Genomic DNA, 21,099 nt, shown 5'->3' on the forward strand with positions numbered 1-21,099 from the left:
ACTTACAACAAAGCAACATCACTAAATTGTTCAAATATTCATGTGTATTACACAGTAATTTCTAAAAATGCTAGTCACTGAGTATATTTGGATAATAAAAATATTAGCATAAATTGCCATCAACCTATGGCTATTTTGTGAGCAGAAATAGAAAGTAAATGGTATCTCTCTAGGTTCTTAGCTCCTTCATGATGATAAACTAAGCACCTCCTATGAGCACTTAATTGACTAAATTTTTTACTTCACTCTAGCCTAGCTAACAATAATGTTACATTTATAAATGGTCAGCTAGCAATACTAACAACAGAAGTTGGGTATTTACAAATGAGTGCGAAGGATTTAGTCATACATTGCCCATTAAAGTATTGAAAGATTGGTAGAGATATTTCAAAGGTGATTTAGCTACTTGAGACTTTAGGCCTCAGTCCTACAAACACTTAGGCATGTGTCTAATGTTATGCACACAGGTAATGAGACTGCTCATGTATGCAAAGTTACACATGTGCTTACTTGTTTGCAGGACTCAGGCCTTAGATAATCTGATGCGGTTGAATTTGGGATTAAATTTTGCTTTTGGGTGCAGGCATTCAACTAAGAGGCCATACTTGGCCCTTTCTGTTTTTCTCAAACTATAAGTTCCTTACTATATATAGCATGCATCTTTCAGCATCACAAAAACCATTTTGTTTCTAAACGAAACACTGATGAAAAATACTCCTTGTTTCTACTTCTGTAACCTAAATAAACCTACATTATTTTTAGCCTATTGAAACCCAGCCCTGCTTGACTGATATGTACCTATGTATCAAATGGACTATAAAGATTCCAACCTGTTTCTATCCGCTGTTTAGCAACTGAGCTGTGTCTCAAACCTTAGGGATTATTTTTTCCACCAGCTCTACCACTGTGATTTCAGATAAACAGGTTTAAGTTAAATTTCATCTTCGATTCAGCAAGAAAACATGCATTGGTGGGATGTTTCCATACATTGAATGGTGGTAGATGATGGATTCTGATCACTTCTATGTCAGCAAAAAAAAAACAATTTACAAAATCAAAGTCTCTTCAGGACAACATCTTACAACTCCTTAGTCTCCAAAACCAATGTAAAGTAAAGCTAGTTCAGCCGCAAAAAATGATTCCTGCTGTGAGGTGCATGCAGTAACTTACTAGCAGCAGCCCCATCTAATATGGAGTCACCAGGGATGTGGATAGGTAATTTCAGAACACTGTGAGCCAAATTCACTCTATTTTGGAGTTGTACCAGCATAAATGTGGCTCTGCCTGTACTTAGAAGATTTTACTCTCACAATCTCAGGCAGTTTGTGCCAGCATTAACCCTATATCCCCCTATGTTTCATTCTAATCAAAGAAAATCTGTATCCGTGTGTCTCAGGCTAGTGGCCTCAGGCAGCATGGTGGTAAAGTGTAAGTCGGAACGGAATTTAAGACAAGAACGAATAATGTGGCACTACTAAGGTAGCGTGGCTCAGACTGAAGGCAAAGATATGGCATTCCTTTCCCTTCTCTGACATGCCACAATCTCTTCTGATTGTAGGAGAATGGAAACTGCACATATCCACCTGCAGAGTTTCTTTAATCCTTTCATCCAAGGTGAGGATTTCCCCATCACCATGTATGGCTGACCCCCACAGCTTCCACCCCCTAAACATGAAGGTTCCCCAAGATATCCCCAAAACAAGCTGTGTTCATGTGTCCTGTGGGCTGCAGAGGAGCTGTGCTACTAGGAACTCCCTTGACAATCGCAGTACTTAAAACCTCACATCAGAGACAGCAAAAACCATAGCTGGGGGAAAAATCAGCACCAATTCCTGCACACCTTGTAACCTGTGCCACCTTGCCCAGGGTGTTCAGGGCCTGGGAACCTGGCAACTCCTTGCCCCTTCACTTGGCCATGGAAGCTAAACACTGTGGAGTCCCTATGGAGCGTCAGGTAGGAGCATGCCATGCAGGCAGCACTTCCAGCTTTCGCACCCCTGCCCTGGAGCAGTGGGAACAAGATCCCTTCTACTTTCCAGGGGACATGGAGGCCTGTGTTTGCTAGTTACATTTAATTTAAATGATTAAATCTCATGCTTTAATCTATGCGCAGTGGTGTTGGGTTTACAATGGCGCCATGGAGCCTGGCCTATGCTCAGAAGGGGCCCCGCCCTGCTCTGCTTGCACTGTGCCCTGAGACCCCGCCAGCCCGCTGACTCCCCCCCTGCCCTGTCCCCCACTTGCTCCTCTCAGCCTGCCCACCGTCTGGTCAAGGGCCCCTCTCCACTCCCTGGTTCCCACCTGCTGGCTTCTCTCTGCCTCCGGCTCCGGGCAGTCTCTGCTTCCTATCACCTGTGGGGCCCCACCTGTCTCCCTGGAGCTGAGCTGCCTGGGACTGATGCAGAAGCCTGGCCAATCTTGGCCAGTTGCGGGGGGCGCAGTGGGGGCAGGGGCACTTGGCCGGGCACCTCCAGGCAAGTGGGTCCTGACGGAGCCTGGGCCTGGCTGATTGCGCCACTTCCGAGGGGCCGGAGCTATTCCCCGCCCTGGCAGCTCAGCTTGGCAGACACAGTCACCGCCTAGCAGGGCCGATGAGTGGGGCTGGGAGACAGGGTGTGGGGGAGTGGGTCTCTCGAGGGTCTCGGGGCGGGGGGTGCTGCACTGTAAGGGGGTGGGGAAGATCTCTGTGTGTTGGGGCACTAGGGAGTGGGGGTTCTGTGTAGGGTGCTGGGCAGTGCATTTGTGGCAGGGTCTGGGGGGGCTTTGGCCATAGGGAATTGGGGGGGGGAGTTCCGCTGTTGGGCAGGGGGGCTGTATGGCACGGCATGGGCCTACCCCCGAAGGGAAGGGGCACGCTGGCAGCACAGGGCCAGGTGGGCCATCGTGCATCTGGCAACTGCTGGTTTGTAAATAGTGCCCTCGCACTGGGCTGGGTGGAGCGGGGCCTCCCCTGCCGTGCCATGTTACCCCTGGCTGGCCCCTCACTCTGAGGACCAACCCCTCCACACCATGCTCCATTGCCCCCATGGGGGGCCCACAAATAAGTTTGGCACTGGGCCCACAAAAGGTTAATCCGGCCCTTTTTCCCAGCTGTGGCACCAGCCATTCGTTGGCTAAGCTAAGAGTCAAACTGCCTTTTGTTGTGGACTGCCTGTGTTCATGGACAGTGAGCTTGTGCACAGCTAGCTGTGGTGCTGAACTGTTCAAGGATGTCTCTGACAGGAGAATTTAGCCCTCCCGAATACATTTCTCCCATTGGAGCAAGTCTCTCCAGTGTCTGTCCTTGCATCCCCTGCACATAGGTGTAAAAACAGAATCCTAAAAAGATCATTTCCCTCCACAATATATAAGCTACTTTCTGTATGTGCTGAACGTAATTAGTTATTTGATGTCTTTTGCATCTAAGGGGCCAGATTCTGATCTCAGTTACGTGGTAGGAAAGCAGAAACTTTCACCATGTAATGGAGATCAGAAACTGGCCTATATTTTAAAATATTTTAAAGTATCGTTTATGAGTTGTGGTTGGGTTTTTATTGGCGTCTTTCCCTGCTTCTCTGCCTTTATTCCTACAAGAGCTCTCTTTACAAAAATCTCAGATCCAACATGGACTAAAACTATACTGAAATTCACAATTCAGCTTTCTCATTTCTAAACCACTTCAGACCAAATTATGCTTGGCTTGAAAAGGACTGGTTAAAACATTTTGAAGAGTGGCTAATTAAGACATGAGGAAAAGTATTCAGGTTCATTTTAGTTTGATTTGTCAAATACAATAAGTATGGTAAGATAGTTATAATGACTAAGATGGTATGCTTCAGAATGAATACTTTGTGTGATTTATCGGCATCATTATAATCTTTCAATTTGATGGAGTCATTTAAAAAAAACAAACCTCTAACCACAAGAGAATATTACTTTGTTTGTTCTACATAGAATGCTATCCATATTATCATATAAAATGAAGTGCTGTCTTGAAAAGAATTCATTGTAAACACTTTGTGAATAGAGTTCCCTGAGAAAAATATTAAGATGATAAAATGTAAATATTACACACAGTGTTCCAGCTAGATATTTTAGATAATTTTTTTCTAATTATTGTTCCAATCCTGCATTCTATGTGAAGTGTAGCATTTTCAGGATCAGGCCCAGACATTTAGAACTAAAAAGTCCAGACAGTTATAATTCCCTCTAAGGCATCCAGTCCGATCCAAATGCAGTCAATAAGTATTTTATCACTGATTTCAATGCTGCACGTCAAAGCGAAAATAATATCTACATATACAAACATTTCTATGCACACACATCCCCACCTATTTTGGCCCTGTGCTTGCCCTACTGAACTCAGTTGCAAAATGCCTTTGATATTTTTCTCAAGCATATGTATATGTGTGTGTGTTTGAAAAAGGTCTATATTTTTCCAGTCCACTCCCTATGATTTTTTTTTTCAATCAATTTTAAAATATGATTGAAAAATGTCTATATTTTTCCAGACAACTCCCTATGCCACACACATGGATGGAAACAAAGTGGGAGGTAATACGCAGTGAAATGGCCACCAATGTAACCAAGGGCACCTTTTTTCACATAACTACAGTACCACTGTATTTAACTCTTGGGAGAGCCTAGCATCACTGTTAACAATGGATGAAACCACTGGCAAGAATTCAAAGCCAGCATACTGCATGCAGATGATTTTAATAAAATATAGTGTTTAGACCACAAAGGATACACTCCAGTGTAGCTCTGTATATATTTGTTTACTTAATTGAAGGACTGAAATACCATAAGCAGCCTAAATACTGGATTTATTTTACGCACAGACGTCAGTCTAGTGTCACAGACACAGTACACACCAGCCTTCTGTGAAGTTCATTACTTAGCCCTCATCTAGATTAACGTCTGCTATGAGTTACTTCCAGCAGGAGCTGATTTAACTAGTTCTGTACTAGTAAAAAAAAGGATTAAAGATTAGATTACACAACAAAAATACTTAACCTTTATCTTCCCACAGAAATAGAATATAACTTATTGATTTTCTTTCTGTAAGTCAGAAGTAATATCTTTTAAGTTATTATTTGATTGTACATTTTGTTCTTGATATAAAACACAACTTTTTAAAAAAAATTAGTTTTTGTGTGACGACTTAATGATCAAAACAATTTTTTTCTTTCTGTAAAGGGCTTAGACCTTAAACTGAACATTTGAATACCGATTGTTTAAACTTAAACTCCTCAGTCTAACACATAGCCCTGTTGAAGCAACACTAACATCTAGGAAATACTCAAACATCGGCTGTGAACTATACGTACGTTACACACAAACAACTACGTTAAAAGAGTGTTGAAGTTGCAAAGCCAAGCACTTGAAAGGTAGGAAATGCCAGTATTACGATTGCCCCCTTGTGTATATGAACTATGCTATGGTCTATAAATACATTACACCCCACACTATTTTCTCCACAGTACCACTGTCTTATTCAGTGTACGGGCTGGATGATGCTCACTGAATTAGCAGCTATTCAACATTTTGCTATCTCATCACTGGTCGATGCGTGGCCCCAGGTCTTATTTACTTCACTCTATTCATATTACTGTCCTTAAAGGCTTTTCTGTGGCACTCAACATTTCAGTATCTGAGTGCTTCACAAATATTAATTTACTTTCACCGTCTCCATGAGATGAGGTAATATTATCCTCATTTTATATACTGGGAATGAGCAACCTAAAATGGGAGGCAGATTATCCCACATCTCTACTGCAGGATTCTTCTACTTTCCTCTGAAGCAAATGGTGCTGGCCACTGTCTGAGACAGTATATTGGGCCGGAGGGACCTCAGTCTCAACCAGAATGGCAATTCCTATATTCCTAACTGACACACGGAGATATTAAGATCAAAAGTGTCCATTAACTTTGTGTACTCAATTTGACATGCCCAGCATCTGCTTTTTCAGAGTACTTAGCACTATAGAGCACAGGGGTTGGCAACCTTTCAGAAGTCGTGTGCCGAGTCTTCATTTATTCACTCTAATTTAAGGTTTCGTGTGCCAGTAATACATTTTAAATTTTTAGAAGGTCTCTTTCTATAAGTCTATAATATATAACTAAACTATTGTTGTATGTAAAGTAAATAAGGTTTTTAAAATGTTTAAGAAGCTTCATTTAAAACTAAATTAAAATACAGAGCCTCCGGACCGGTGGCCAGGACCTGGGCAGTGTGAGTGCCACTGAAAATCAGCTTGCGTGCCGCCTTCGGCACCCGTGCCATAGGTTGCCTACCCCTGATATAGCACTTTCTATGTTCAAAGCACAGCTCCCATTGACTTCAGCTGCAGTTGTGAGCAGATGAAGGTTTATTGGGGCCCTAGGCACAAAGAACATTAGGTCGCCCCACGTCATGGGGGCCCAGGGCTGCTGGAATCACAAGGGCGATGCCCACCCACTTTGTTACATGGGCGTAGCAGCAGCGACAGGGGCTGCACTTTGCAATGGGCTGATCAGCTCCCCTGCTGTGTAATGCAGCCCCTGCTAGTGGTGCCAGCCTCTTCCTAGTGAGGGGCTGAAGTGGGCCCCTTCCCCTGCTCCTCCTCTCCCCCACAAGGCCCTGCCCCCTCACCTGGCCGGAAGCCAGAGCCAGGCAGTGGTAAGAGCCCCAGACCCGCCACGTGCCTCCCCACTTTTACACAGGTTCTGGCGCTCCTGCAAAGACCCCCAACTTGGCTGTGGGCCCGTGCATTAATCCACCACTGGCTTTGAGCACTCAGGACTTGTGAAAAGTTTGGTTTAAATGACTTGCCTAGCTTCAGACAGGAATGATGCCACAGAAGCAGGGCTGGAACCCAGTTCTCTACAACAGTATTCAAATGCCTTAACCAAGAGCCCATCCTTTCTTCTTGGGCAGCTTCTTGCCTCATTCACTGCACACCTGCCAACTTCTGCAACAACTGAGGCAGGGGTCCTATAGAAAATAGCCTGCATCAAATTTCAAGGGATTTCTTCCCCAAAGGTGTGTTTTTCCACAAAAACAACAACAACAAAAAGACACAGCCCTGACAAGTCAACAATTTGCTAAATTGGCCTTGCTAAATTGGTCTCCCTTGCTGCATGGCTATTCTAAAGCAGGGAGACACTTGGGCTTTTCAACAAAAGAAGCTGTGATATTTTTTTTTTTTAAACTTGGGCAAAATGAAGTTCTTTCCCCTAATCTCAAGCTTGGAAATGGCTGAACCATCTTTCCAAAAAAGTTCAGCCTGAAACAGGTGCCAAGCATGGAAAATTTCAGCCTGAATAATTGGTAAAGTTATAAACAATTGAAAACTGAGAAGTGTCGGGCAACATTAACGATAGCCAGCCCCACCAGCTGCACCTATAATAATAGCTTTGGTTCAAAGTCTGCCATATACACTTACAAAGATCTTACATCCAAGGTCTCAAACAAATTAACTTCCAAGCTGTAGTTTAAAACGGATTCGCTTCTGTTATTTTTAAGTGACATGATGAACACATTGACATCCTGCATTAGTTATTGTGCTATGGAGAAAAGGGTTGAACAGCCACTAGGAGATAGGCTTATAGGTAGGAATGTTCCCTTGGGTCATTTTTTTTAAATCTCAGGCTTGTCTTATAATCTCCTGATTTTTAAATTAATATGAACCTAAACAATCTCAATGACGTCAGTGGGCCTAGTCACGTGGGTAAAGGAGCAGGTGAATTGTGCCTGCAGGAATGGGCTCCCAGCATGTGCATTGCTTGGTTTAATTTTGCAGGGGAAGGGTGTGCAAACTGCTGTCAGCATTTAACAGAAGGCAAGCCCCCTTACTGAGCCCATCGAGCATAAGTGTAAAGGGGGCTCTGACATGCAAAAGGTGGAGGATAAGGCTTGCAGGTCGACCCAAGTGAAACTGTGGGGCTTTCGCCACCTATTTCAGGGCTATTTTCTCCATACCTGCACTTGCTTCCCCTGAAATCTAGGAAGTCTTCAATGGGAGTGGGAGAAGGCTCAGAGTTTACTAGGCCTCTCCCCTCTAAACAGACACACATACAGCATCTAATATGAGGCTACTTTAATTACGTTTAATAGCCAGTCACTAAGTATGTGTGTAAGAGGGACAACATCACAGCGTCATCTGTCTTCTACAAGATCCTCAGTTCCAGTTCAATTCCAATTTTTCAGTGTTGCCAACTGCTGCAATTTTAGTGCAAGACTCAGGATATTTAGTGTTTTTTCTTGAAGTCACAAATCCTGAAGCCACGTAACTCTCAGCATTCATGTAAAGCTCATTAGGATTCATAGATTCATAGATTCATAGATTATAGGACTGGAAGGGACCTCGAGAGGTCATCGAGTCCAGTCCCCTGCCCGCATGGCAGGACCAAATACTGTCTAGACCATCCCTGATAGACATTTATCTAACCTACTCTTAAATATCTCCAGAGACGGAGATTCCACAACATTCATTTAAAAAAGGATGTTTCTAATCCTCAGGGTTGCAGAGGAAAGCTTGAAAAATGTGAATCCAAAGGGCTCAAAACCAGAAACCAAATAAACCCCAACAGCTATTATTTTTTTAAAATCTCATGATTTTGGACGAGGGAGGGCTGACAGGATTTTTGAATGCTTGGAGTCACCCATTCTGGAGATTCAACTCAATGGGCCATTAGGGATGTAAATATCACCCTCTGTGCCAACAGGGACAGCTGCAATGGAAAGAGGATTTGCCGCTGGGGTTCTACTAGAGGAGAGCAGCTTGAAATTCAGGCCAAGGCCACCTAGATAAAGAAATTAATCATGCATCTACTGGCTGGCCTGGCCCCATCCCACTCCAGGCAAGCGCTGTCCTTCCCTGCTGTCCAGCCTCCAGGCACATTAACTGTGAGCGTAATTAACCATTGGAACAATTTACCCAAAGGTTCTGGGGGATTCTCCATCACCAGAAATTTTGAAATCAAGATTGGATGTTTTTCTAACTGCTCCATCTTAAACAGAAATTATTTTGGGGAAGTTCTATGGCCTGCATTATGCAAGCGGTCAGACTACAACGGTCCCTTATAGTCTATGAATCTATGGCTCAGTCTAGGGTTCCTAGTTGAACAGGGATTGTGGAGGCTTTTTCCACCACTTCTCAGCTTTCAGTGGACTCTCACCTGACAGGGGTCTGCAAATGAGTTCTACTGTCACAAACAAACCCAGCCTATTAGGTGTGCAGTACTTTGGGTTTGCATGAGAACTGCTGCAATTTCCTAGATTTCATTTCTTTGAAAGCATCACCATGAAGTAGCTGATTTTTGTTTTAAAGACACACTGCTGTTCTTCAAAGTACACTATATAGACACCGAACACACACCAATACAATACAGCCTGTGGCGCTGGCAGGTGGAGTGCCAGCTCAGGCCAAGGCCCTGGGCCTCACTGAACATTGACAAATGCATAGCCGGAAACCAGTCTGCTCACCTGTGTGGTAGTATTGTTGAAATAAATATGAGAGTTATAAGAATGTATTTAGTGTTCAGATTTTATAGGATGCTTGTAGGATGCTGCATGTATTAATCTTATGTATAATACCTGTATCGCATGTTATAAGGTAATGTTTGCTCTGTAACTACAAAAAGGTTTGCCAAGTTTGTAATTTCCTCACAGTCAGGGAGAAGCATTACCAAGTGTGAAGTGCTAGTTTACCACAAGAGGTGTTATCTCCTCCCCAACAGAAGGTCTACCGACTCAGACAAGCCATTCTGGACAACAGACTTTGTTGAATTGCTCCCGCCCACACACACCCTGAAGAGGGTATGTGCACAAGCCCATGTCCCATCTCAGCTTGAATTCTGGGAGAAGGACATAAAAATTCCGGTTAAGGAGAAATTTGTGTCTTTATGCTGTTTGGACAAAGATTCCTAAACATAAGCAAGAGAATCCCAAGCTGCTTGGCTTGGGTTAGCCCTAAAGGACATAAAGGCTTGCTTATTATGGAAGCTTCTATTACCTTTAGAATTCAAGATAGTGCCTCATTTGTGTGTGTTTACCTGCTTTAACCTTGTAAACAAGTCTCATTTCTTTTTCCTAATTACTAAACCTTTAGTGAGTTTGTTACAGGATTGGCTACAAGTGTTGTCTTTGCTTTGAGATCTCAGTACAATTGACCTGGGGTAAGTGACTCATCCTTTGGGATTGGGAGTAACCTCATTATTGTTGTGAGTTTTGGGGTAAGGAACCATCTATCATAAAGTCCAGCTTGCCTGGGTGGCAAGATAAACTGGAATCCCAAGGGGACTGTCTGTGACTCCGTGTAAGACTGTTATAGTGCTTTAGGAGTTCACACTCGTTCCTGGGTTGGTGATATCTAACTATAGAACACCCAACAGTTTGGAGTTTTTGCCCTGCTTCTTGACAGTCTGCCCTGAGGTTGGCACTCATGGTCATGAGCCACTCCAGTCAGCCGGACACAACCTATCAGACAGAAAAATTAAACTTCAGATGTGCAACCTTAGCTGCTGGGTAGTGTAAGGCCCCGAATGTCTCTGCATCCTCAGCTGTGATTTTTAAGCTAAATGGCTCTTCTTCTAAATCATGAATTCAATAGCTTTGTACTATTAAATGTAACATAATTTTGCAAACCATAACTAATTAAGTAATTAACACCATAATTAAGGACTCCCTCAGAACCCAAATTGCTGTTGAATGTGGCAGGTTGAAAACACAGAAGATTAATCATACAAACTAACTCTTCTATCAGAAGGTTTATCTCCATGAAGCATTTATCCCCATAATGAGAGTGCATGAATACACTGCACACATACTAACATATATTTAAGTGAATTCAGCATGAAGTATTTTCCCATTGATACTCTGCATTACATACGAGCTATGCACATTTACCCAGTCTTCTCGTAAGCATTGGTGGGTTTTCCTAGTGGAACAACACTATATTAGATTAAAACCTAACATTTAAAATAGGGCTTATGCCTATACATTCACAATGGTTTTTACAACCGGGAGGGGAGGAGGGGGGAGGGAGGCGAGAATCTTCCTGTGAATTTTTTTTATTCCTGTACACTAATTGATTATTTAAAGGTGCATGTTTTCACTGTCAGCATTCGGCTGCTCTGCTATATTTAATACAACTCACCCAGAGTCAGTGCTGAGGGACTGGAAACTGGGAAACATTGTACCTCCTTTACTCAGGAAAGCCTGGGACTGCATTATTTTTTCCACAGAGCCTCCCCACAGGATTTCAGGGCAGCCACAGCTGGGGAGCCACCACTGGGGCCTGAGCTAGTACAAATACACAGAGCCTCCAGAGAAAGGGATGTGTCAGGTTTGTAGCCAGCCCCACTGCCTTTTCTGCAAGGGGGCATATCTTCTCCCCTACCCTTCACCCCCAGGCTGGGTGATGTGGGAGGGTATCTGTGACCTTGCTCTTCCTCCTGCAGGTTTTACCATGGGGGATAGGATGACCCCCTCATCTATTCTCCCACAGAATCTGAGCACCTACTAGCAGTGCAATAAGCTACATGATTAACATCTGTCACATGTGGTTTGTTTGCTCTCCCTCTCCACAGGGGAGGATCTGGGTCTTTGTGGGGAAAATAGGAACCATGAGGCTGTTTTAAATGTGACACAATAACAAAAACACTTGGAGTTGAGCCTTTTTTGCTTCTTTATCATATAGCAAAAGGACTAGGGGATGTCTTCTTGTTTCATTATAGAAATCCAAGTCTTGTCTCCCCTGGCAAACTCTTGGGTGACCTAGTGATATGTTACATTTGGAGAAGTGGTGACAAGTTACATCATAAGAGACTGAAAGCTGAGCAATTGAGAGTCAAAGGGCTTTTAATCCGACTCTTTAAAACCTGAATTTGTGGATGTTTTTGTTAATGTCTCTAACTCCAATACCTAGCTAACGTTTGAGAGAAAGGATATCTTTCTTAGAGATTCCAACTCCCTTCCTGCCAGTTAGGCATAAAGCTCACCTAACACATTTCCTGAGACTCCCAAGGAGTCCTCCAACATAACCAGGCAAGTAAGAATTAACATTCCTCATATTTATATGGTAAATAAACAGTCATTATTGTTAGAAATCTCCATGCATACAAATTTCAAGTCTTTTAAAGAAACAAAAACTGATATACGGGGCGCTGGAACAATTTGTACAGTGGGGGTGCTGAGACTCATTTAGCCAATCTGTAAACCCTGTATATGATGGAAAACACTTTGAGTCAGGGGTGCGGGAGCACCCCAGTTCCAGCACCTATGCTGATATAAATACAATTCTGGGTTTTAAAAAAGCCTTTGGCAGATCACCTTGAAAACAATGGCAGCTGTTTGAAGCTCCTCAAAGGTTTAGAACGCTAGGAGGAGTCTGCAATGGACGTGAGTCGGCAGGGCAGAGTGCAGGTGGAGCAGTAAAAAGGACAAATCTGGAAGAGGAAGGGAAACACGGTCTAGTGGATGGGGCACTGGACTGGCACTGAGGGTATCTAGGTTCAGTTCCCAGTCCAACTATATATTTCTTGTGTGCCTTTGAGCCAATCACTTAAGCTACCCTGTGCCTCAGTTTCCCATGTATAAAATTAGAATATTTCCCTAGCTCAGAGGGGTGTTATAAGAACATAATCCATGAATGAGTGTGAAGCTCTCAAAAACTATGCAGATGAAGGAAAGAGAGAGATTGAAGGTACAAGATAAATCACATTCTTTTACCATTTAAGATGTGGACATTACTCCCATATATACTCGCACATAAGTGAACAGATACAGATAAGCCCGATTTGAAACTGGAAAACAGATTTAAATGTTAAGTTTTAACTTAATATAGTGTTATTTTGCCACTGGGGAAACACCCCAGTGCATCCCAAGTAACCTAAGGTAATGAATATTGTAATGAGAAACACAAGTATTGGGTGATAATGACTGGACTCTGCGTTACTTAGATCAGCTCACCCCCTATGGAGACTACCAAAGCTTAAAGATTTTATCACTCTAGTAATCAGCAATGGGTAATGGCTTTCATAAAACACAGTAATTAAACTGACTCATTTCAAACCAGTGCATTTTTTTCATTAGGGAGTTCTTATTTTAGCTACTTCAAAAATACCTTTGTGAACACTGGATACATCAGTCACTGGTGCAACTATTTCTATTCAAAATACAAATGAGTAGGCATGGGATGGAAAGCTGTTCTCTCACTTTTTCATATAAAGCAAATGATCATTGCCTAAGTGTAAGCCATATGAAAAGCATGCATTTGTTGTATCCTGTCTTTTCTTCCTCTATGAGCCCCCCCCCCCTTTATTTTTAAGCCTCCAATTACATTACAACACTGGGGGGGAATTAAAATGGTTCTTCAGAATTTTTCCCAGGAGCCAGTCTGGGTCATAGCTTGGGACTGAACTGGACTGATTTATCTGGGTGAACTGGTACTTTTTTTTTTCTGGTAGCTGCATTCTTGAATTCCAGAATCTAAGATTTGCTTCATTTTTAAAACCAATGCCACAATCAAGGCCGGCTTTAAGACCTGCGGGGCCCGATTCGAATACCCGGCGGGGGTCTGGGTCTTCGGCAGCACTTCGGCGGTGTGGGGTCCGCTCCGCCTCTTCCGCGGCACTGAAGGACCACCCACACCGCCAAAATGCCCAAAGACCCAGAGCAGACCCCCCGCCGCCAAAGTGCCACCAAAGACCCGGAGCGGACCGCCGCCGGGTGAGTAAAAACAAATTTTTTAAAGGCGCCTAAGGCACGGGGCCCAATTCCGGGGAATCGGTGGAATCGGCCTAAAGCCAGCCTTGGCCACAATGAATTCCTGAGTCTGAAGAAAACCTGAAACAGCAGCGCTGAAAGAGATGTGAATTGCTCCTTTTATCTCAATCAGAAGTTAATGCTGAAATGTAACAAATATGATTTAAATATCACCACTGTTAATCAAAGCATGCAAGAAAGCAGCGAGATTATCTTTTTATGAAGATCTGCACTGTTTACTGTGAATGATTTCTCTTTTTGGTGTCTCCACGGGGTGGAACTTGGTTTGTGGGTGGAGTCTGGGGAATATCATGTCTTACTTTTCTCCAGTTGGACCCTGATTGCTACTGACCCTAACACTAACCTGTCTGATAACCCTGCAAAAAACCACTGATATTTCCATTAGTTAATTAGTCTAATGAAACAAGTCATATGTGATAATAGGCCCCTTTAAATTACGACTTCGAACACTCTTTTAGATCATAATTTCTCTCCTTGTGTTGAAAACACTTTTTCTCTTTTTTTCAAGTTCTATATTTTACTACCATCAACTAACAGATTATTGATTTGAAAGTTATAGCTATTTCCCAGGGAGGGATAGCTCAGTGGTTTGAGCATTGGCCTGCTAAACCTAGGGTTGTGAGTTTAATCTTTAAGGGGCCATTTAGGGATCTGGGGCAAAATCAGTAGTTGGTCCTGCTAGTGAAGGCAGGGGACTGGCCTTGATGACCTTTCAAGGTCCCTTCCAACTCTATGAGATAGGTATATCTCCATATATTTCCCCACACCGCAAACAAAATCTGCCCCGAAAGGATTAACGGAAAAAAGAAATGGTGGAAGAGAAGCTGCTACAAACAACATTCTAACTCAACTCAGATAAGCAGCAAACATGGCTGATAGAGAATATTTATGACAGCAGCGTCTGTGTAATATCACAATGGAAGCAAGTTTTCTATAAAATATATCTAGTTAGGTCTATCAATCAATCATCGGGCCATGTTAATAAATCTACAGTCAATGGTCCATGTTCTAAAATCAACTGTTACCACGTACAGCCCTGGCTACTGAGTAAAGAAGCCGTAAGACTACAGAAGCTAAATTGATTCACGGTACATTTTACATATAGTCTTTTTAAATTAATATATCACAATTATAAGTCTTGTGGAAGTGAATATATTCCAATCTAACAGAAACTAGCATTCATAACAATGATTGTTTATATTCTCTGACTAAATTAAATAAGTTTCAGATCCCGTCACACTGAAACAATCTGCTTTTTCCCCCTCAATTTTTTAAGCCATCAGCTACTGATCTACAAGTTGTTCTCACAAACCACCACACATGTGCACATATATATGGATTATTTAAGTCTATTCTCCCCTGGAAGCATGTGCATGACTCCCATTAATGCTAATGGGCGTAAAACACAAGCATGGAGGAGAAAATAGACCCCTCACTGTGAAAATAAATGTGTTCAGTTATTTTCAGACACGATGCCGAAATCAAACAACTAAAAGTACGTACTGTAAAAGATAACATGATCTGGTTTAACTGAAAATATCCGCATTATTTTTAACTCAGAGGTCATGGGCTCTGTCTCATCACCCATGTTTCTGCACTTGTGATGTCATAAAGATCATGGATTGATGACCTGTCGAAACAAAAGGGCCTTATCCTAAAGTCCTTACTCAGGCAAAACACCCATGATCTCAAAGGGAATTCTGACTGGAATGCTGGTTTGGGCCCTAGATCTGATGTTTGCAGATAGGCCATATGAGGCTATTTCTAAACACCATATATTTTAATTAGAAATCACAGATGCAAATTCTACTGCTCTCTAGAAGAGAATAAAAACAGTGATGGAACTAACAAGATAAGAACCTCATCACTTTCATTTGATATCCGAATAGATTTCCTGCTCTGTCCCAAGCTTGTCATGTCAGTTTTGTGTCCCAGTTCATTTGTGTAGGAAAAGTGGACTTTATTATTTTATGAAATATGATTTTAAACATTATTGTGCTTTTGGATGATGTTGTTCAACTCAACATATCTTCTTTTTTCAGTTCACAGATTCATAGATTCCAAGGTCAGAAGAGACATTGTGATCACCTAGTCTGACCTCCTGTATAACACAGGCCATAGAACTTCCCCAAAATAATTCCTTGGGCAGATCTTTTAGAAAAACATCCAATCTTGATTTAAAAATTTTCAGTGATAGCGAATCCACTAGGACCCTTGGTAAACTCTTCCAATGGTTAATCACTCTCACTGTCAAAAATTTACATCTTATTGCCAGCCTGAATTGGCCTAGCTTCAACTTCCAGCCATTGCATCGTGAAAGCCATATGCCTTTCTACGCTAGACTGAAAAGCCCATTTATTAAATATTTCTACCCCATGTCTTACAGACCAATCAAGTCACCCCTTAACCTTCTTTTTTGTTAAGACAAATAGATGGAGTTCCTTGAGTCTATCACTAATAAGGCAGGTTTTCTAATCCTTTAATCATTCTCGTGGCTCTTCTCTGAACCTTCTCCAATTTATTAACATCCTTCTTGAACTCTGGGCACAAGAAACCACCATTTAGGAACGTTATGGCCAATCAAAAGTAGCACAGTAACTCTTCACTTAACGTTGTAGTTATGTTCCTGAAAAATGTGACTTTAAGCGAAACGATGTTTAGCGAATCCAATTTCCCCATAAGAATGAATGTAAATGGTGGGGGCTAGGTTCCAGGGAAATTTTTTTTTGCCAGACAAAAGACATTATATACATTTTAAACAAGCAATTTAATACAGGTATTAAACAGTCTGGCAGCACCCCTATCAGCTCCCCTATGCCTCCCCCCCACCAGTGCCTCCTGCCCGCCGGTGGACCCCGCAGATCAGCGCCTTCCCCCTGCTCCCCCTGCCTCCTGACCACGGCAATCAGCTGTCTTACGGCATTCAGGAGGCTGGGGGGAGGAGTGAAGACCCGGTGCACAGCCTCCCCACTCCCTCCCCTGCCTCCTGCCCGCAGCAATCAGCTGGTTTGCGGCGTTCAGGAGGCAGGAGAGGGAGGGAGAGGCTGTGCGCCACGTCCTTGCTACTCCCCCTAGCCTCCTGAATGCCGCAAAACAGCTGACTGCTGCGGGAAGGAGGCGGGGGAGTAGGGGAATGGTGCTGATCAGCGGGGTCCGCCAGAGGTCGGGTGGCGCTGGGTGGGGTGTGTTCCCCAGCCGTGGACAAAGCAGGCAGCCAAACGACATTTAACAACTTTAAACGAGCATGTTCTGTAATGGAGCAGGGACGTAAGATCGAAACCACATTAAGCGAGAGGACATTAAGTGGGGAGTTACTGTACCTGGAATGTAACAAGGAGAAGAATAGGGTAGGTTTTAAAGACTGGGCAAATATGAAAAATATGGTATCTGACTATTTTTGCTGAATATATGTAGGATCTCTGCAACGCGGCCTGCTGCCTTCTGAGCAATGTAATCCTAGAGACGCTTTCTACTTCAGAGCACAGGGTGCCCTGGCACTAATGGATGCTGATTATGACTCACTATAGTTAGGGGTGAATTTTAAAGGGCCCATGGCCTCAAAAAATCCAGATTTCTCTGCTAACAGCTCTGTTTCAGAAGTCAGCCACTGAAAAAGAAGAGAGGAGCCATGCGGAACCCACTTGGACTGAGACAATTTAAGAAGATGGGCAGGGAGGGCATGTCCCAATAGGCCATAGCACAAGAGGGGAGGCCCCTCTTGTCCATGATATGCTGAAGAAAAGAGGAAAGCTGCTGAGGAGCACTCCTGCAATGGAGACAGTGCTCCTAGCCTCAATATGCTTTTCCCTACTGTATTGTCTTTCTTCAGCAAGCTTCATTATACTTCTGGATTAAGGGCCTGTTCCCATTCAAAGCAATAGCAAAGCTCCCACTGACTACACTGGTGCAGGAATGATCCCTAACACAGACACTCAGATGCTCAGTGAGGAATAAATATCTAGACTTAGAGTGGACGATCCATCCAGGCAGTGTGAGGGAAAGAGGAGTTTAGATTAGAATTAGATAGTCCAATAAGTATAGAATTAGTGGGTTCTGGTAAGATTGTCAGTTTTGCTTTCTAAACACTTTGCCCTTACGTTGGAGTTTAGTGACTCCTCCCAGTTGAGGGTGTCACAAGGGGCATTTTTTCCAGCCTTGAGGTTATTTGCACTCCCATGCTCTGTGTGGCAGGGTGAGGAGAGATGAAGGGAAAGGAAAGGAGGGAACAGCTAGGAAAGGAGGGACAGGACTGGAACGGCCAGGCAGTGAGCTCCTAGCCTCAATATGCTTTTCCCTACTGTATTGTCTTTCTTCAGCAAGCTTCATTATACTTCTGGATAAGGCAATCTGCCAGGAAGTCAGGGTCCATGGTTTGCTACAGTTTGCACCACTGACAAGGTTGCAAACATGTTTTCCTGCATCAGGCCCTTCTTAAGGGCTTGATCCAATAATGTCGTTGACTTCAACAGGAGTTAGATCAAGCCTTAAATGCAGGGCCGGTGGAAGGATGTTTCGCGCCCTAGGCGAAACTTCCACCTTGCGCCCCACCCCACCCCACCCCCCCGAGGCGCACCCCCCCCCACGGCAGCTCCCCCCCTCCACCCTGAGGCACCCCCCCTGCGGCAGCTTCCCACCCCCCACCATGAGGCACCCCCCCCCTCGCGGGAGCTCACCCCTGCCCCGGCTCCTCCCCGAGCATGCCGTCGCTGCTTCACTTCTCCCGCCTCCCAGGCTTGCGGCGCCTAAGCTGATTGGTGCCGCAAGCCTGGGAGGCGGGAGAAGTGAAGCAGCGATGGCGTGCTTGGGTAAGAGGCGGGGCAGTGGTGAGCTGGGGCGGGGGGGGTGCCTCAGGGTGGGAAGCTGCTGCGGAGGAGGTGCCTCAGGAGGGGCGCCTCAGGGCGAAGGGGAGGAGCTGCCGCGGGGGGGGTACTCGGGGAGGAGGCAGGGCAGGGGTGAGTTGGGGTAGGGAGTTCCCCTGCATGCCGCCCCCCCCTTGCTGCAGGCAGCCCTCCCCGCGCTCCACTGCCCCAGCTCCCTCCGCCTAAATGCCAGCGGCGATCTGGGCGGCCGAAGATCCGGCCGCCACGATCGCTGCTGAAGAAAATGGCGCCCCCCAAATCCTAGTGCCCTAGGCGACCGCCTAGGTCACCTAAATGGTTGCACCGGCCCTGCCTAAGTGTACCTACATCTGAATTACTTTTAAGAGGGCTCTTTATGAACTGACATGGGGGTGTAATAAGTTAAACTGCTGTTATTCACTATCTTCAACTTCTGTTCTCAGGGCCACCAGGATGCATCCCTATTAGTGATTTAAACTGGCACTCTGATTGGTGCGTGTGTCTGCATCTGACTTAGGCTAGCTCTAGTAACTCTTAGTAATGATAGAAGTTGCCCTGCTAGGGTATCACTAACCCCTTGAACCCTTTTTTAAAAAGAGAAATGGGAATCAACGAGGCAGCAATCGTGGGGGGCAGAATCCTCGTTGTTCCTCCATTTCCCCATATGTAAAATGAGGAAAACGATACTGAATGAAACAATGAATTCACACTACTGTGGCTTTTTTGGGTAATGTTGATCGCTAATTTGGCTCCTGAACCACTGAGGTCTGAGTATCACTGGTCTTCATTATACAATACTGATCTGGACTCTCAGAGATGAATACTGATTACTCGTTTTTTGCAAGTAATATAAGTATGCCTTTATCTTTCATGAGGAGTATATCCCTGTGGTTTATTTTGCAGGTAGGATTTTTCTGATTATGCAGAAAAAAAGAGAAAAAATGTAAATATTACTCCCTCTGGATAAAGTCCATTTTCTTGTGATTAATCTTGCAGGAGAAACAACCTTATGAATGGTTTGGTGTATGATAAGTCAAAGAGACATTTCTATAGCCTGTCTAGACTCTAGACAATAGACAAGACCAGACTATATTGTCATTGCAAATATTGCAACAGTCTGTCATATCACTTAGAAAGGAAAAAAACCCATCATTTCAGAGAAATAATACAAAAATAATAAATAAATAAAACAGCCTGCCCTGCCAGCACTGCAGTGGAAATTTAAGTGTAATAACTTTAGACAATTTAGAAATTATATAGCAAGAAGTTTCAGCAGCCATTTGTAAGGAAAGGCACCTCCTGCAAGAGCATATTCAATCCAAAAATATGAGTCATGCTCAAGCAATTTTGCTCTGGGCCATAAAATCACTTTATGTGAGTTACAGATAATACTCAATGTATTCTGTAATGTTTCCCTACTGTGTAGAGATGGATACCCCAGTATCCTATCACAGATAATGATGAAAAACAAATTCTCTACATAAAGGCTGATTGCTCAGAGATTCACCCTTGACTATTCCAAAGAATTGTAATGCAGGCTGAACATTTCATGCTGCATTCATCAACAAAGAGACAGGCTCCATCCATGCACAACATACTTCAGCTTAGTTTTTGTAGTATGTAGTAGGGGAAATTGAAAACAGCCTTAAAACATGGAATATTTATCCTGCTATTTCACACCACATATGCATCTGCTAACCCCCAAACCACCACCTCTCAGTTTTCTGTTGTTGGAGCCACTGTAAATATTCAGGCAATGGTGTCAGGGATACTGACTGGTGCTTTGCATGTCATGATGAGAAAAATCTGTATCAGTAGATAAAGTGGAGCGGGTCACAAAATATGAGTTACTGCAATGCAAAGGCGAATCCTAGAGGTGAGTGTTTGGAATATTATTATATTACATTATATATCTTTTGTAACCTTTTCTATTGTCATGTTTTATATTCTTTTATCCCTAGTAAACGTAGCCAAAAACCAAACACTTGTTGACATTAAAACATAAATAGTGAGAATAAATCACAAGACATTTGAACAAGATTTCTTCTTCAGATCTGGGATTAAACAGCTACACTTAGCTGTATTTAAAGATACATTTCAAAGTTGTGTAGCACTCCAAATCAATGACACCGTTAAAAACCACCTGGATCGCCAAAGGGAAGTGTCCTTCTCATGCACATAAATGTATGATGTTTTCTAACAGTCAGTGGTATGACGAATATTGGACAAATAAGACAAACAAACAAATAAATAAATAAATAAAAAAGAACAAGTACCTCTCCAACATCATAGATCCAGATGCGGCCTTCTGAATCTCCAACTGCTACCTCTTTCCCAGCCTGTGCCCAACGGACACGATTGAGGGCAGAAGCTCCTTCTATTGTCACACTGGCTGTTGGAACCTATTGCATCAATAATAATGATGTTAATGAAATCATGCTGTGAGTGAATCAAATAGGCTAGTTTAGAATGTTATTGTTTCGGTGGATGAATCACAAGTCCCTAAGAATT

The 21,099-nt window shown here is 43.4% G+C and overlaps 1 protein-coding gene across 3 annotated transcripts in view; it reads right to left on the reverse strand.

Moving 5' to 3' along the window:
* Positions 1 to 21,099, reverse strand: part of DYNC1I1 (dynein cytoplasmic 1 intermediate chain 1) — a 252,896-nt gene that overhangs the window by 4,752 nt on the left and 227,045 nt on the right. For all 3 annotated transcript variants that reach the window (XM_054020391.1, XM_054020390.1, XM_054020389.1), the window contains one exon: positions 20,865 to 20,990. In XM_054020391.1, coding sequence (XP_053876366.1) covers positions 20,865 to 20,990 — 126 coding nt within the window. The remainder of the gene's footprint in view (positions 1 to 20,864; positions 20,991 to 21,099) is intronic.

The sequence above is a fragment of the Malaclemys terrapin genome, chromosome 2 (assembly GCF_027887155.1).
Source record: "Malaclemys terrapin pileata isolate rMalTer1 chromosome 2, rMalTer1.hap1, whole genome shotgun sequence".
Classification (NCBI taxonomy): domain Eukaryota; kingdom Metazoa; phylum Chordata; order Testudines; family Emydidae; genus Malaclemys; species Malaclemys terrapin.